The sequence below is a fragment of the Cetorhinus maximus genome, chromosome 7 (genome assembly GCF_964194155.1).
Source record: "Cetorhinus maximus chromosome 7, sCetMax3.hap1.1, whole genome shotgun sequence".
Lineage (NCBI taxonomy): Eukaryota > Metazoa > Chordata > Chondrichthyes > Lamniformes > Cetorhinidae > Cetorhinus > Cetorhinus maximus.
In genome coordinates, this window is record NC_135885.1 from 43,180,179 (window position 1) to 43,198,128 (window position 17,950).

Here is a 17,950-nt window from a genome sequence, read left to right on the forward strand (position 1 = left end):
TCTCCCATAGTTCTGCTGTGAGGTCCAGACGTTGTGCAACTCCTTGTGACTTTCCGTTAGCATCAAGACACTGCACTGATAATGTCATTAAGCAGCAAGGTTTGCTTTTAAAAGAGGTCCTCACCTGCCTATAGCAATAGTCTCGGCCAACTTGAAAGTCAGGCAAGTTGTACTATCCCAGGCTGGGAAATCAATTTGGCTTAAGCTTAACACCTTTTATGCATCATTGTCACTGGATGAGAGGAAGGGGCTAAAATTGAGACCCATGTGTTACTTAAAAAAATGATACTTCATGTCCATAACTGAATAATATTGTAGTCTCATGGTTAGATGTACATAGACTTAAGGAATATAGTTATGTGCTTCAGTGCTCAAAGGCTCACAATTTTCCAATCATTGCAACAAACAAGAGTCGAAGCAGAAAGCCTTGGCCATCATTGTTAGACCACTTTCATTGAGTTAAAATTTACAGCCTGTTTGATGGAATAATGTGAAAAATAAAAAAGGGATATGCTATCTGGTAGAATTTTGTATTTCCATCATTATATAAGTACTCAGTATTTTGGGTTTCCAGACACTTCTGAGAGCTGCAACACTGACTTCAGCTTTGAGACTGGCTATCAATTGGCTTCACCGAAGTCCCAAATGGCAGCATCTGGACAAGCCCACATGCCAACCTAGTATCTGAAATAAACATTCAGTACTAGTTCAGCACTCATCTGTATAAAAGAATTTCTCTGCAATTACCTCTTCCTATAGAAGCAAAATCTGAGGAAAGGAGGGGAGGCGTAACAACAGAAGTTATATGTTTACAGTTTATTTTTATAAATCACATGTTAACCTCTCTTGGGTTCCCCTTTGGCCACATACCATTCCCGCACCAGAAAAATGGTCAGCCCATTTCCAGGCCTCTGTTGCTTTGTAGGGAGCATCCAGAAGCACAATAACGATTTTTCCTGACCCACCCTAAATGGATAGTGCCTCATCTGGTTTTGACCTCTTCCTGGCACACCTCACCAAATGGCTAAAATGCGACCCAACGACATGTGTGTGTTGAATCATGAAAATCAGTCTATTATGTACTGACACTTGTAAACACAAGGCTGTTATCATGTTATTTCAATTGCTCAATCAAGGGTCAAAAAGGCTAAAAGCACCTTCGCAAATATGTAATCAAAAACACTACTTTTAAGTCTCCTTATTTGAAAGCCTGGCTATATGTATCTTAATGTGCACAAAATAGTAAAACCAACTGCTAAGCTATTAGATTTTAATAGATGCACTTACAGCGTTATTTTTGAAAGTAGTTTAGTTTTCATCATTTTGTATTATTCTGGATTAACAAATACAGCGCTATTTTTTTAAAGCACTGTAGAAAGTTAAATCCTTGTTAAATTATTTTTAAATCTTCAGTCAAATTACTTTGGCATGCATCAACACTGTAAAACATAGTATAATTTAGATATATTAACAATAGTTAATTATGGCTGTTTGTAGATTGTATAATGCAGATATAAAAATCTTCTCTAATGCTTTGTACCTTTTGTCTTCTTTTCTCTTTCCTCTTATCCTCAGTATCCTGCAGCATCTTCTCTTTCCACAAGTCAAAAAAATAAGATGGATCTGTGTAAAACTTAAGTCCATCTTTCTTATCATCTCTGCAAGAGGAAAATGCAATCATTTCAGCACTTCATAAATGCCAAGGTAGTGCAGTGAATTCTGTCCCGAAGGTCTACAGTAATAGCTTCGGATAAATGCCAACCCAAAGATGATCACTTGGTAAGTCTCAAAAGTGATTGAAGTGGTAAGATTTCACTGTACTAGAATAATTTTTAAGCAGCATCTGATAAACAATTCTATTTGATTTTCAAATTAACTTTTTGTGATTTTGATTGTCAATCATAATTTAATGAGTCCCTGTACTTATTTCTCTTCAAATTTCAGAGATTTTTTCCTTATAGGTTTCAGATATTTTGTTCCATTACACGCAATATGAAAAGATGTGCTTCTTACAAGTTCTCTGACGAAATAAGAATCTATTATGCATTGAAAATTCTGCTGACCATTCTATGACCAAAGGTTTGGGCAGAATTTTCCACCCCAACACCTGCAGGCATCGTTGCAGGCAGGACAGGAAAATCTGGAGAGCCTATAAAGCCAACGGCTCTCCAAATTTTCCCATCGCACCCACAATGATGCCCGCTGGTTTCGGAGACAGAAAATCCCAGCCTTTGTTTCTTCACCTCAAGAGGTTAACTTCTAATGACAAAAAGAGGTTTAAAAAAAAAAATAAACACATTATCCAAAAAGTGAAAAGGGCATTCAGAAGAGTTCCTCAGGGTAGTGGCCTAGGCCCAACCATATCAGCTGCTTCATCAATATGTTATGGACAGGAGGGGGGATTAATTTAAACAGCCCTGATTTCCCCTCTCACTACCCATCCCTAAACAGAAAGGGGTGTTTGATTTCGGATTTCCCCCTTTATAAGTGGTGGCATGTTTCCCTTTTAGTTTAGAGTGATCCAATCCTTTATTAATAACTCCTCAGCAAACTCGAGATAAGGTAAAATACGAGGTTTATTTTTACACATACAAATGTGAGAAAGGGTTTTGCAATGCCCGCCCCTGTTGCACTCATATAATAAAAGAGGGATAAGGGAAAGAAAGGGCAGCAGGGCAAGGCAACAATAAAAGTAAGTGTTATGATTTCACATAAGTCCAGAATCAAAAGTACAGTGGCATATTCCTTCAGGGGTTAGCAGGCTGATCCGACTTTCCGGAAGCGTGGATTTCCACGATGGAAGTGGCACATACAGGTGAATGAGGTGAATGAGTCTTACAGGCTCCAAGACAGGAGTTCAAATATTCCAGTAGTACACAGTGTAGATGAGGGCCAGGCACTTCACCTGGACAGCGCTCTTTCTGCTGCTACCTGTTAGATGGTAAAATGAAAAATTGCCTGGGTTCAGTTCCACATGGCAATATTTCAGGTTCTAGCAGTTTGGGGGAGGTCATGTGACATACCTCCCACTTCTCCTTGGACAAAGGAAGTATTTTTCCAGATCTGGAACCTTGAGGTGTTTAATAGAGGAGTCAAGGAACCCTTTTATCCTTTGCAGACATACCATCTCCGTTGGCTGGAGGTCTGCCATATAAATGTAAAATGTTCGGTGCATTTCTTTGGAACTTGATTGTCAGCAGTCATAGACAGCATTAGCACCCCTTTAAAGATAACAAGGTCCCTGCTGGTTTCTGAAGGTTAGAAATTCTTCTGATATGAGTCGTGGCTAGTCATAGTAAAGCCTTGTCCATTTTTAAAATAAAAATAATTTTATAAAGTAGTCAGGTTGACGTTGACATATATATTTTCCTTCCTGTCTTCTGGCCAGGACAAATATCTTCCTTCCATCATAAGGTCAGAAGTGGGGATATTCGCTGATGATTGCACAATGTTTAACACCATTCACGACTCCTCAGATACTGAAGCAGTCCATGTTCAAATGCAGCAAGACCTGGACAATATCGAGGCTTGGGCTTACAAGTGGTGAGTAACACTCATGCCACACAAGTGCCAGGCAATGACCATCCCGAAGAGAGAATCTAGCCATCAGCCTTTGACATTCAATGGTGTTACCATCGCTGAATCCTCTACTATCAACATCCTGGGAGTTGCCAATGACCAGAAAGTGAACTGGGCTAGCAATATAAATACAGTAACTGAAGTGCAGGTCAGAGGCTTGCAATCCTATGGCAAGTAATTCACCTCCTGATTCCGGAAAGCCTGTTCACCTCTACAAGGCACAAGTCAGAAATGTGATGGAATACTCTTCACTCGCTTGGATTAGTGCGGCTCCAAAAACACTCAAGAAGCTTGACACCATCCAGGACAAAGCAGTCCACTACATTGGCGTCCCATCCACAAACATACACTCCCTCCACCACCGATGCACAGTGGCAGTCGTGTGTACCATCTACAACATGCATTGCAGGAACTCACCAAGACTCCTCAGAGAGCACCTTCCAAGCCCATGACCGCTACCATCAAGAAGGACAAGGGCAGTAGACGCATGGGAGCACCACCACCTGGAAGTTCCCCTCCAAGCCAAATACCATCCTGACTTGGAAATATATTGCCATTCCTTCACTGTCACTGGGTCAAAATCCTGGAACTCCCTCCTGGAACTGTCTACCTACACCACATGGACTGCAGCTGTTCAAGAAGGCAGCTCACAACCATTTTCTCAAAGGCAATTAGGGATGGGCATTAAATGTTGGCCTAGCCAACGATGCTCAGATCCCATGAATGAATATTAAAAAAAGTAGAGTGCATACCTCCACCATGATGTGTTAACTCAATGTTATGACAATTATTGAGCTCTCCCTTGAGGATTTTCCTTGTCTGGTTGAAGCTCTAACTACAAATCTGAAAAAAAAGATCTTTTTATTAAGAACTTCCATCTCACTGAGGAGGTTTCAGGCCAATCCACATCCAACAACCTGCTCTGAAAACTCTGCTTACGTTTTAACAGCTGTGACAAATTCTACCATAGCAGCTGAGATAATCCACAACATTCTAAAATAAAAGTCCATTTGCCCTATCTCCCAATATTAACAGATCCTTCAAAAAAATTCCAGGGGCTGGGTTTTATGGCTGCCCCCACTGGGCGTGTTTACAGCAGGGGGGCACGCAAGATACGATGGGTGGCTAGCCTACTGCCTTCATACCTACTCCTGACCCAGTCCCCGTAGAAGGGTAGGCGTGCAGGCACCGAAATCAGCAGACTGCCATTTTTTAATAAATTACTAATGGCCAATGGAGCTTGTTACCAAGTGAATTGACCCAGGGATCAGTGCTGGGGCATCAACATTTTACAATTTTATATAATTTACTTGGATAAAGGAACCAAAGGTATGGTTGCTAAATTTGCTGATGCCACAAAGATAGGTAGGGAAATTAGTTTTGAAGAGGACATACGGAGGCTATAAAGGGATATAGATAGGTTAAGTGAGTGGGCAAAGATCTGGGGTAGAATTTTACAGCCTGTCCCGCTGGCGGAATTTTCCAGTCCTGCCGAAGTCAACAGACTTTTGAACTGCTTGTCGCATTTTCCGGCCTCGCCCCTGACAGGGCTGTAAAATTCCACCCCAGGCAAATGGAGTATAATGTGGGCAAATATGACATTGTCCATTTTGGCAGGAAGGGTAAAAAAAAATTATCTAAATGGTGAGAGATTGCAGAGATCTGAGATTCAGAAGGATCTGGGTGTCCTAGTGCATGAATCACAAAAGGCTAATATGCAGGTGCAGCAAGTAATTAGGAAAGCTAATAGAATGTTATATTTATTGCAAGGGGAATTTAATATAAAAGTAGGGAGTACAGGCCACTGGTGAGACCACATCTGGAGTACTGTGCACAGAATCGCTCTCTTTATTTAAGGAAGGATGTAAATGCGTTGGAAGCAGTTCAGAGAAGGTTTACTAGTCTAAAACCTGGAATGGGCAGGTTGTCTTATGACGAAAGTTTGGACAGGCTAGGCTTGTATTCATGGAGTTTAGAAGAGTAAGAGACGATTTGATTGAAACTTTTAAGATTCTGAGGGGGATTGACAGGGTGGATGTGGAGAGGATGTTTCCTCTTATAGGAGAATCTAGAACTAAGGGTCACTGTTTAAAAATAAGGGGTCTCCCATTTAAGACAGAGATGAGGAGAAATTCTTTCCCTCAGCGGGTAGAGTGACTTTGGAATGCTCTTCCTCAAAAGGCGATGGAAGCAGAGTCTTTGAATATTTTTAAGGCAGAGATAGATAGATTCTTGATAAACAAGGGGATGAAAAGTTATCGCGGGCAGGCAGGAGGTTACAATCAGATCAGCCATGATCTTATTGAATGACGGAGCAGGCTCAAGGAGCCAAGTGGCCTACTCCTGCTCCTAATTCATATCTTTGTAAATATTATGCTGCCCACACAATAATACAGTTGGCATGGGCAGGCAGGTGGGAGTGAATAGGCCTTTTTTAAAAACTTTGTGGAAAAAGTAGGAAGGAAGGATGGGCACTAAATTGATGGAGAACCTGTGTGCATCAAGGCCTCCCCCCACTTTGTTCCTCCCTGTATGGCCTCCAAAACCCACATCCCCAACCCAGGCTGCCCCATCCCTCCCCGGACTTACCTTGGTCTGACACCACGCTTGCATTCTGGGTCTTACTGTAGAGCCAGAAACGCCCAAAACTCAGTTTTGACACCGTAAGGACTGCTAGAGCTGCCTGCCAATCAGAGGGAAATTCAGCCCCAGGATCCACATCAGGATCCACATCTTTGCCAAAACTAACCAGTTCTTCCTGTGCAAATCCTATCTGTTTACCAAGTTTTGTTGAAATATGTCTATTAATTTTGCAATATATTGTTCATAGATAACAAATAGGATCGAAAATATTACTTCTGCCCACCTTCAGGGGCAGAGGTAATTAGCATGGAAGATTGTTGTTCTGGTTCAGTGTCTTATTTATGGCAAGAATTGATATTTATTTATTTTATTGACATTTAATATACATATGTAATGTAATTCAATATTTCCCAATAAAAGGGAGCTTCTACTTCTCAAAATTTTCTCAGGTTCTTCAATGTGTTAAGGATTTAGTTTGAAAAAGGCACGTCTTCTTGAAAAATCTTTTATTTATAGGGGCAGAAGAGTTAATTTTGTCACATGTATGTCATATTCCAGTGATGGATTGGTGTTTATTAAACAAAGTTTACCTCAATGAATTATGTGTTGATGAACAAACCAAAGCAGATTTTGGTTTATTTTTTCCATGAAGGCAGAGTCCCTTTAAATAAATAACACACATCACGAAAATCTGAAATAATTAGGTGGTTTTACTGTTGGCAGAAGCTTTGGCACAGTGCTGAATGCTATTTCACTTGAACTGAAGATTAACTCTACATTTTGTAACTGAAGTGCAGATCCTAGAAACGGTTAATTCTTTAAAAAAACTGTTGACTGATTAAATTCAGTTAGTGACACACACAATAGTCAAATGTTCCAAATTAAACAGCCAGCTTAAATAATATTCAGTTCAGATTGTTTTTTGTAGACTCCAATTCTTTGTAAATCAATGTCTACTTTTGTTTTGACATAAACACTCAAGTACAGAGAAAACTTAAAAGCTAATGTCCCGTCAACCAGCTACCAAACTGTCAGAACCTGTAGTTAAATGTCACATGCCCATAAAAGCTATAGTAGGCTTGCTAATTCTGAAGTGTTTCAAATACTATGATGCTAATTTTGGCCTTGTTTCTCCAAAACAGTAATTTATTAATTGCCAATTTGCTTCATATCCATGAATATACAGAATATAATTTAACATAAAATCCAATGCATTAAGTCAGGATGTAATTTATCAACTGTTGCGACATAATTTCTACCAATCTGGGAGCTCTTTATTAAATTTCTGCTTCTAATATGCGATGTGATTAAGTTTTTTTTAATTGTACTCTAGCAAAAATTTTCATTCTGCCTGGGCTGTAATGTTGGGAGATGGATTAGCTGCTCATTATTGAATCGGCATGGAAAGAGGCTATTTGAACCATAATGCCTCTGATGACTCTTTGAAAGAGCTTTCCAATTAGTCTCACTGCCCTGTCCTTTGCACATAGCCTTGATTCTATTGAAATCAATAGAAGAAGAATAAGGTGGGTTCTATAAATGGGTGCATGTTCCAGTCTGCCGGATTACTGCTCATGAAGTGGAGATACCAATTGACCTCCATTAATGAGAACAGAGAGTTGCTGGCAGCATTCGCCATTCACTGATAGAATCGCTATTACAACTATGCCTGCTTCAAGAAAGTTTGTACCACCAGGGTAGGATGCAGGGTACTCAACTGCTTCTCGTTGAGCTTGATGTGGACCATCTCTCAGGCAAGTCGTTGGTGATGCCAAATAATGCCATAGAATTATGAATCTATACTTTTTATTAAGACTTTTTTTTCTAATTAAAAGTGCATTCCCTTAGACTTGTAAAAACCCATCTGGCTCACTAATGTCCTTTAGGGGAGGAAATCTACCATCCTTACCTGGTCTTACCTACATGTGACTCCAGACCTAGAGCAATGTGGTTGAGTCTTAAATGCCCTCTAAACGAGGGCAATTAGGGATGGGCAATAAATGTTGGCCTAGCCAGTGACGCCCACATCCCATGAACGAATAAAAAAAAATTTGCAAGTTTGATAACAGAAACACAATCATGGCTTTAAAATAAAAGCAGAAAACACTGGAAATACTGAAGTCAGGTATCCTCTGTGGAGAGAAAGGGCAGAATTTTTCAGTAGGGGTGCAAGGGTGGGCCTGACACCCTGGCGCGTAAAATGACGTGCAAGGACGTTGGGCATGTGTCCTGACGTCATCACACTGAGTAGCGATGTTTCATTCGGCGGGTGCATGCCAGAGTCGGCTGCGCGCCCACCGATATGTAAATGGCCTATTAAGACCATTAAGACATTAATTGAAGTACTTGTTAATGCTCCCCATTCGACCTTACAGTTGGCAGGCAGGAAAAAAGGCCAAGCGGCCTTCGTATTTTTTAGGAAACCTCATCCACAAGTAGGATGAGGCTTCTTATAGTTATATGAAAAAAAAACATTTTCATAAATATAAAAACATGTCCCAACTCATGTGACATGAGGGGACATGTTTAAATACATTTTTAAGCCTTTTATTTAATCATTTTAATATCGATTCAATCTCTGAGGCAGTTCCATGCCTCAGGGAGATTGAAGCGCTCTTCCGCGCGCATGCATGAAAGAGCGCTAGCCCCGACTCTCCCTCCTCCCCCCGCCCGCACAGGTAGCGCTGAGCATTACCAGTCATGTCTTACGCTGGGCGGGCCCTAATTCCCGCCAAGCCCCCCCCCCATATGAAGGATTCTGCCCAAAGAGCTAACATTTCAGGTCAATGACCACAATGGTGAGTTCCTATGAATTTAATCACTCAAAATAGCTTGAATTTAGTTAAGAAGCATAAGCTTATTTCTAGATTTCACTGCCTGAGAAATGTTTGAAGTTTCCAGCTAACATCAAGAGGCTGAATGTGACCAAAGACTTGTCTTTACATTAGCAGCACGTTCAATAAGCTCACAGCTGGGTTTGAAATCATTATAATAGGTATTTCTACATCAATGCTGACCGATGCATGTAGAAAAACATTCACAGAATTGTGATTCTGCTTCACTTCCCACTAAAACAAAATATAATGAACATTTTTGTGTTTTTAAATGTAAAGATTATTTACATTTTTAAATAATTCAGCTTGATATCTCTCCGGTGAGTCATTTCGATATCTACTACAAATTTTAGTTATTTACAGTTAGAGAAAACATGAGTAATAAACCTTTAAATGACAAGACATTCAAAAATAAATCAGATTTCTGAAAAATTTAGGGTGCTGCGCTACATGTTTAATGAACAAAGTAAGTTCAGCATTTGTATTGGTACTTAAAGTTTTACCGTCCGGTTGTCTGAATTCAGGGGTCCAATGGGTCAGTTTTAACATTGGATTTGCACCAGAGTACAAGAGTAAACTTGAGGACAAAAGAAAAATTTTTTCAAAACTTGTAAAAAGCAGCCAACACATTTCACAAGAGATAGATAGTGCCTAGCAAAATCTTTGGCTTTTTGAGGCTACCAACAAATGGAATGCTATGGAAGCCCTCTGTGGATATGAGGATTCATGCCAAAACTACAAATGACTGAAGCCAAGAATCAGATGCGGTCAGAGGTACAGCTTTTCAGTAGGTAGAAGTCCCACTACACCAAACATGTCCGGCAAATCTATAAAAGCAAAATATCTAGTCTTTCATTTCACATTCATACCTGTATGATGAAAGAATATCCAGTGGAGGTGGTTTATCGCTCTGGGTATACATTTCCAGCACTGGGTTTGGGGTTGAACTCTTTGAAACGACCTGTTGATCTTGTCTTGTAGAACTCTTAAAAGCTTTCCTCATGTTGATATCCTGTAAAGAAACTACACAGCAACATTCAATATGAAGCCTTGTTTTCAATATCTAAGATTACAACTAGCGCAGTACACTAATCACTGACATATTAAAAATACACATTTAATTTTAATTTTCATGCATCTGTAAAACTTTAAAATTTATTGATTACAAGGAATAGAACTTAAAAAAAGTCAGTCGGTCTTTCGGTTCACACTATTTGATTTTTTGCCTTCATTCCCCCACTACTTTTGCCTGCAGCAAGAGGCAGGTCTCCATAAAAAAGACTGAGGGGGCTAAATTGGATAGCCTCTGAAAACAGGCAAGGAAATCACAATATGTGATTAATTCTCATCCTTTGCTTGCATGCCACCTGCTTCTTCTGCCTGTTTAGTTGACTGAGCTCTGCATCTAGCCAGTACTACTTTCATATTCCTTGGTTGGACACATCCATAGGGGGCCATTAACATGAGTGGCGCATACCACTTAAATCTTGTATGGACCTGTTAGAGGGGAGATGCATTGTGGCTGGAACAGATGCTGGTTGAAGAAAATTTGGCCTGGGAAAGAGATAGGGAGGTAACAAGCTCCAGGGTTTTTGTGTGCTGCACTATAAGTCTTGGTGGAGGAGGTGGAAAGGAGAGATGTCCTGTATCCACAGTGTTTCGTCCATGATGACCACTGCTTGGAGACATGAGATAAATAGGTTGGAAGCGGACAGCGTAAAAGACCTTCAGATCGACATCAATTTTTCAAAAGAACATTGGAGTTCTTGGGGAACAAAATGCTTCTGAATGCTGCCAGGAATGGACAAAAGTCATGGACATTAGTCATCCCCATGCCATGATTGGCTTTAAATTGTTGATATTGGCCAGAATTGTCAGCTCAGCGAGCGGGGGCAGGCGTAACATGACGCGGGGTGACGTCAAGCGGGTATCCCGATGTCACTGCGCATCATTTAGATATTCAATTCGGTGGGCGCACAGCCAACACGGCTGCGTGCCCGTTGAACTGTCAAAGGCCTATTAAGGCCTTTTAAATATCAATTAAAATAATAAACTGAGCTACCCGTCCAACATTAAGGCTGGTGGGCAGGCGAAGAGCCCAGGCGGCCTTCGCATTTTTCGTGGAACCTCATCCACGGGTGGGATGAGCCGTTTCGTGAAAGGTTTGTAAATTAAATACATTTTTTCATTAATGTTCCTTGACATGTCCCAGCTCATGTGACACTGTCACATGAGGGCACGTCTTAAAATATTTTCTTTTCTTTATTTAAATTTTTAAACCTTAAACTAATCTCCCTGAGGCACCTCCGTGCAGGCCCCAACTCGGAGCCCCCCCACCTCACGCCGCCCGCACAGGGAGCACACAGCACTTCTGGGCGCACGTCATGCTGGGTGAGGCTAAATTGGCCCGGCCATGTAAAACGGCGGCGCGGACCTGATCGGGGGTGCCAATCGGATTCGCGCCCACTCCCACACAACCCCCCACAACGGGAGGAAAATTCTCCCCATAGTTATCAATTATTATGCTATATATTAGTTGTTAGTACAATTATTGGTAATTGAACTACGGACTGTTTTAAAAAGTGAGCTTGAAACTTCATATGTGAATAGCAATGAAAAATCTCCTTTTGCAGATGGAACTTTGAATTTTAACTACTGTAAGAAAAAAGCTTCCTGAAAATACCGTGAAAAGTAATATTTTACATCTTAAAGTGGACAGGAATTCAGCAGTACACTACTTCTGAGTTGGACTTATGAATTTAATTGAACAATGTGGGGGGGGTGATTATTATGTGTACAGCATGTAAGTAATTATTGTAAGTAATTATTAAGATATAAAACATATTGTTGGTTTGTAATACTTTAACTGGGATAAATGAAAATGAATCATGAGGGTTAAGGATGTTCATTTCTTCCTGGGTGAAATATTACAACTATCTAGTTCATAATTCATAGGTTTTAGAATATAATATTTAGTTTTAGTTTTAGGAAGTAAAATGTTGAATGCAAGGTAAATGGAAAAGCCTGGTTAAGAAACTGATAAAATGACCCTTAAGGCAAATTAAACAAGACTATGATTAATTAACCTGTGTTTATCTTATAGAGCCAGAGTTGTTTAAAAAAAAACAAAGACCCATCTCTGGACCTCTTATTAGAACCAGGGAGTCTGGAGAGAAGGCAATTACATCCATTAGAAATATAAATTATTCATATAGGTTACAGAATCAAAGAGTTATGTGAAGGTAAAATAATTAGTTTGAATTTCTGTTTGGACATTCCAAAAAATGTCACATTGGGATAGAGATAGGATATAGGGGTAGGAAGGTTCCTTTGTTCAATTTGTGTGTGTTTGCTGACAGAAGTTCAGTTTGGGGAACAGACAGAGGCAGTTGCAGGTTGGGCCTTATGTAGACTGCAGTTCACCAAGTTGGGGGAGCTAAAGGAAATAAATGTTAGTCAGGTCTGAATCTTTAGCAAGGAAAATACTAAACTTATCTTTTACTGCAGAGAAAGCGCGTTGAGGCTTGAGCTTTGGAATTTATGAGGGAAAAATGAAACTGCAAGATTTGCCTAGCTCAAAACTACAGAAAGAGATCTACAATGGTCCTCTCAGAGCCTTGCGGCAGAAGGTGGTCAACAGAGTTAGCTTGGAAGCAGTTAGCTTTTTAGGTCAGCTTGGAACTGGCTGAGAGAAAGTATCTGCCAGAAATTGAAATTAGCTGTGGGACCAGCAGCCGTACAGAAACTGTGGGAAGACTGAGGGCCATTAGGAACCAGGGAGTGGTCCTGGTGTTTAAATCCTTAAGCAAGAAGGCAGTGAAGCCCATGTTTGAACTGAAGAGTTCACAGTTGTGAGGTTTTTAAAGAAAATTGGAAGATCACTTAGCCAAAAACTAATGGGAGGATCCCCATGAAATGTCATACCTCAGAGAACAGCTGGAATACTAAGGAAAGTTAAAATAAATACTGGTGGCTGTGGTTTGTGGATTGGTCCCTAAAGATTGCTGTAACTTAAGGGAATTCTTATTGGGGGGTGGGGCAAGTAAAAAGTAGAACTGAGTTTGTAGCATAAATGATTATAGATTGTGTTAAGTTAATGTAGTGTTTGATTTTTTTTTAATACACAGTAAAGCCTGTTTTTGTTAAAAAAATGTTAAACCTTGTGTTGCGTTCAATTATTCAATGGGTGTTAGGATTTCTCTTTAAATGTTAACGATCCCTAAAAGAATCCTACACAAATAGAAAATGGTCCAGCGATGAGGACGAGCTGGTAAGCAGCAGAGCTTTCTAGGCCTGCCCATCCTCAGTCCCACCTCTGGAACCGATTAAAAATCAGTCCCATGTGTCCGTCAAAATGGAAGCGACTTAAACAAATATTTGTCTGTTTGCACAATCGAAAACACAAAAAACCATACTAGAAATAGTGTGGAACCAAGGCTCTAGTGAGAGTAAGGAACTTAAAGTATTCAATATTAGTAGAGAGAACATCCTGAGGAAGTGAATGGGAATAAAAGCCAACAAATCCCCTGGACCTGACAGTTTACATTCTAGGGTTCTGAAAGAGGTGGCTGCAGATCTGTGATCTTTCAAAATTCTGGACCACTGGATTAGGAGCTACAAATGTAACACCTCTATTCAAGAAATAAAGAGAAAAAAAAAGCAGAACTACAGGCCAGTTAGCCTGACATCAGTCATCAGGAAAATGCTGGGATCCATTATTAAGGAAGTTGTAAGAGGCAATGTACCCTCTTTATTTTTGTGGTGCACAGCCAATTTGTTTAAGCGCACAGGCCCTTAAAATTTTTTTGCACAGCCATGCAGATATGATAACAAAGGGGCTGACTTTGGCGCAGCTGGCACAGAAACTTTCATGCAGTCTCACAGCCTAGGGAGAACACTGGTAATGGCGTTTAGAAAATCATCTAACTTGACAGAGTCAACATGGTTTTACGAAAGGGAAATTGATTTGACAAATCTATGAGTTTTTTGAGGATATAACTAGTGAGGTAGATAAAATGAAACCAATTGGCATAGTATATTTGAATTTTCAAAAGACAAGGTGCCACATCAAAGGTTATTTTACACAAGACAAAGGTTCATGGGGTTGGGATAATTAGAATAGATAGAAGATTGGGTAAAGTATAGAAAACAAACTAAGAGTAAGGGCTCATTTTCAAGTTGGCAGGCTGTGATCTAATAGGGTGCTGCAAGAATCTTTTCTGGGGCCTCAGCTATTCACAATTAATCGCTTAGATGAAGACACCAAGTGCACTGTATCCAAGTTTGTTGATGAAACAAAGCTATGTGGGAAAGTAAGCTGTGAGGAGGACACAGGGTCTGCAAAGGGACATAGATTGGTGTGTGGGCAAAAATGTGGTGAAATGTGAACTTATTTACTTTGGCAGGAAGAACAGGAAAACATTTAACATAGGAATTAGGAGCAAAAGTAGGCCATTTGGCCCCTCCACAGGAATCAAGGAATGTAAGGATCGAGCAGGAAAGTGGAATTGATCAGTCATAATTTTTCTGGATAGTGCTGCAGGCCCGCGAGACCATCTGGCCTATTCCCGCATCTATTTTTTATGTCCTTATGGCTGTGCAGTGTTCAGCTCCATTCTTAATTCCTCAGATAAGGAAGCAGTCTGTACCCACATACACCAAGACTTGGACAAGATTGTGGTTGATAAGTGACAAGCAACATTCGTGCCAGGCAATGACTATCTCCAACAAGACAGAGCTAACCACCCTCCCCTTGACATTCAACATATTACCATAACTGAATCCTCAACCATCAGCATCCTGGGTGTTACTATTGACCAGAAACTCAATAAATACTACAGCTGCATAATACTGTTACATAAATACTGTGGCTACAAGAGGTGGTCAGAGGCTAGGTGTTCTGCAGCGAATTACTCATCTCATGACTCCTGAAATTCTGTCTACCATCTAAAAGGCACTATTCAGGGGGTTGATGGAATATACTCCATTTGCCTAGATGAGTACAACTCCGAAATTTAAGAAGCTCAACTCCATTTAGGACAAAGCATCTTGATGGCATCCCATTCATCATCATAAACATTAATTACCTCCACCACCAGAGCATCGTAGCTGTATTGTGTATCATATATAAGATGAACTGCTGCAATGCACCAAGAAATAGAAGAAGGGATGGGCCAAATGCCCCCTTGAGCCTGCTCCACGATTCTGTAAGGTCACGGCTGATTTTTGGCCTCAATTCCACTTTCCCACTCACTTCCTATATTGTCTATCTATCTATCCAGCTCAGCTCGAATGCTCTTAAGGACTGAGCATCCAGAGTCCTCTGGGGTAGAGAATTCCAAAGATTCACAACCCTCTGCATCAAGAAATTCCTCATCTCGGTCTCGAATGATCGACCCCTTATCTTGAGATCTGTGTGCCACCTAGTTCTAGACTCTCGAACCAGGGGAAACAGCTTCTCAAGCACCTACTCTGTCAAGCCCTCTCAGAATTTTGTATGCTTCAGTGAGGTTCTCTCTCATTCTTCTAAACTCCAGAGGGTATAGGCCCACTCTACTCAACCTCTCCCTCTAGGACAACCCTCTCGACCTAAAAATCAAATCTAGTGAATATTCATTGCTTCTTCAACAGCACCTTCAAAATGCCGGCCTCGACCACTTAGAAGAACAAGGGCAGTAGGTGCATGAGAAGGCCTCCATCTACAAGTTCCTCTTCAAGTCACAGACCATCCTGATGCACAGATATATCACCATTCCTTCCTTGTTGCTGGATCAAAATCGTGGAAACGCCCATCAAACAACAAGATGGGTGTGCCGACAACACACAGACTACAGTGCATCACCATCTCAAGGGCAATTAGGGACCGGTAATAAATGTTGGCCTAGCCAGCAACACCCACACCCCATGAACACATTTTGATTTAAAAAAATAGGATTTCATTTATAATTTTGATTTGGAATGTGCATTCTGTGGTGGATTTCATTTTTGTACTGTGGTCAAGCAGATGCTGTGATGGTCAGTGACAGAGGGAAGATAGAGTGCGTGTCTTTTGGTGAATGGGAAATTGGGGTTAAGGTGTCAGGTATCGCATTCAGATGCGTTCTTTAGAAGTTTTGATTTGAGCCTCCTACCTTCAGCATGGTTTTCCCTCACTTACCAAAAATAGTGATTTGTTGCATTCCCAGCACTCCCATTATTGAAATATACTTTGTTTCTCAATTTATGGAACTATTTTACTTCTTCATTACAGCAGTGTTCTTCAAGAGTTGAAGCTCAAAAGCGTGAGCAGTAAATTAAATGCAACTAACGCAGCAGGGGTGAATAAGGAGGAAAGAAACCATAGCCAGAACTGAGCCACGTGGGATCCTCTACCCTTGTGCAACGCAGCAAAAAAGCTAATGAGGCAGTGCCAAAGTTATAGGTATAAGCACTCAGTGTGTTTTTCACTTTAGTGGTATTGTTTGTGAGCATTTAAAGAAATATGGCATCAGTGATGACTTTTCCTCTGTTTTTCATAATATGTGTATTATACTTTAAACAGTATCAGTCACTTGGTAGAACAGAACTTGAGTGTTGCTGAAAAAGAGACATGCTGTCAAAGCTTTTTGACTTGCAATCATCAAGGCAGACGCAAGAATGCCAAATTTCAAAGGTAACAACCCTTTGTACTGTGTGGGAAAAGAGGTGCTGATAGGTTGGCAAATGAAACTCTGATTGGTCAGGATGTTGCCATGGCAAATATACCAGGAAGCTTTGGTCCCCCATTCTTCTGTTTATTCAAAAAATGTGCAATGTCTGGACATATTCCTTTTGCCTGCAGAGGACAGTTCCCTGCATATGAATATATGTAGCTTCTAGCAAGGGCAAGCAAGCTACATTGCGAGCCCAAATCGGTTGCTAGTGTAATTCTTAGCACATTCAGGATTGTTCAGCAAATGCTGTCCAATCGCGGAATCACATCTAACATTAGACATTATGTTCTGAGTTTTCCAAGCATGGGTTGGTTGAATAAAGTCAGTACTCTGCCTATCACAAACAGCTGAAAGGACATTCCGTTTGATACAATCCTCAAGTCACTGGGACATACGACCTACATACCTGGAATCACACCAGCACGGAAATTCACATACTACATTACTCTTTCGTGTGGTGGGCAGAATGTCTTTTTGGCTTGACGACCATATGCTTTTAGTGGAAACACTACTCGCGTTGCTATTGCATAGTAGCAGTGTGAAACAGCTAGCTTCACTGTTGCTCAAATTTTTGAGATACTTTACCTTTCCAAGGTAATTTGATATAGACTGGGCACTTTTCAGGTTTGAAAGTGGCCTTAGGCCCATTCGTAAGTATTTGCGATACACAGTGAGCAATAATTTAACAGTTAACGTTAATGTTTTAAGTCAGTGATCTTTCAGCAAATATGAAACATTTGCTCGGTTTCTTTCTCCACAAATGCTGCCTGATCTGCAGGGCATTTCCAGAATTTTTTGTTTTCATTATGGGGTAGAAATTATTCTTGTGTGATGATGCAAAAAAAGGGGCGGTATTGGATTGGCTATCTATTATACGCAGTGGATGATAATCAGTTGCATTGCACGTGTTGCAATAAATCATAAAAATCATAATCAGATGGGTTTTGAGGAGAGCCTTAAAAGGAGTGTGACCTGGTGCAGCTTGGTGCAGATTCAGGAACATCAACTTTACAATAGAATAAGATCAGTGACAACCAGCTGTGAAAAGTTGGGGTCAACTCTAACCATTGGTTATGTCACTACCAGAAACCAATTTCTACACTCCTCGCACTACTATCACTCTATAGTCAAGGTTATGCACCTTCCTGCTCTGTTCTATCCTTCATACTCTCCAAGTCCACACCATTACAAGAAGGTAACAAGGTGAAGACAAGATAACTTCAGAGCTTTGAATCACAGAGCCTGAGTCAACATGTCAAATGA

The 17,950-nt window shown here is 40.5% G+C and overlaps 1 protein-coding gene across 4 annotated transcripts in view; it reads right to left on the minus strand.

The window, feature by feature from the left end:
* wasf3b (WASP family member 3b) overlaps positions 1-17,950 on the minus strand; it is a 122,286-nt gene that overhangs the window by 19,708 nt on the left and 84,628 nt on the right. For all 4 annotated transcript variants that reach the window (XM_078545394.1, XM_078545391.1, XM_078545395.1 and 1 more), the window contains exons 5-6: positions 9,866-10,019; positions 1,541-1,658 (exon numbers count right to left, since the gene is read on the minus strand). In XM_078545394.1, coding sequence (XP_078401520.1) covers positions 1,541-1,658; positions 9,866-10,019 — 272 coding nt within the window. The remainder of the gene's footprint in view (positions 1-1,540; positions 1,659-9,865; positions 10,020-17,950) is intronic.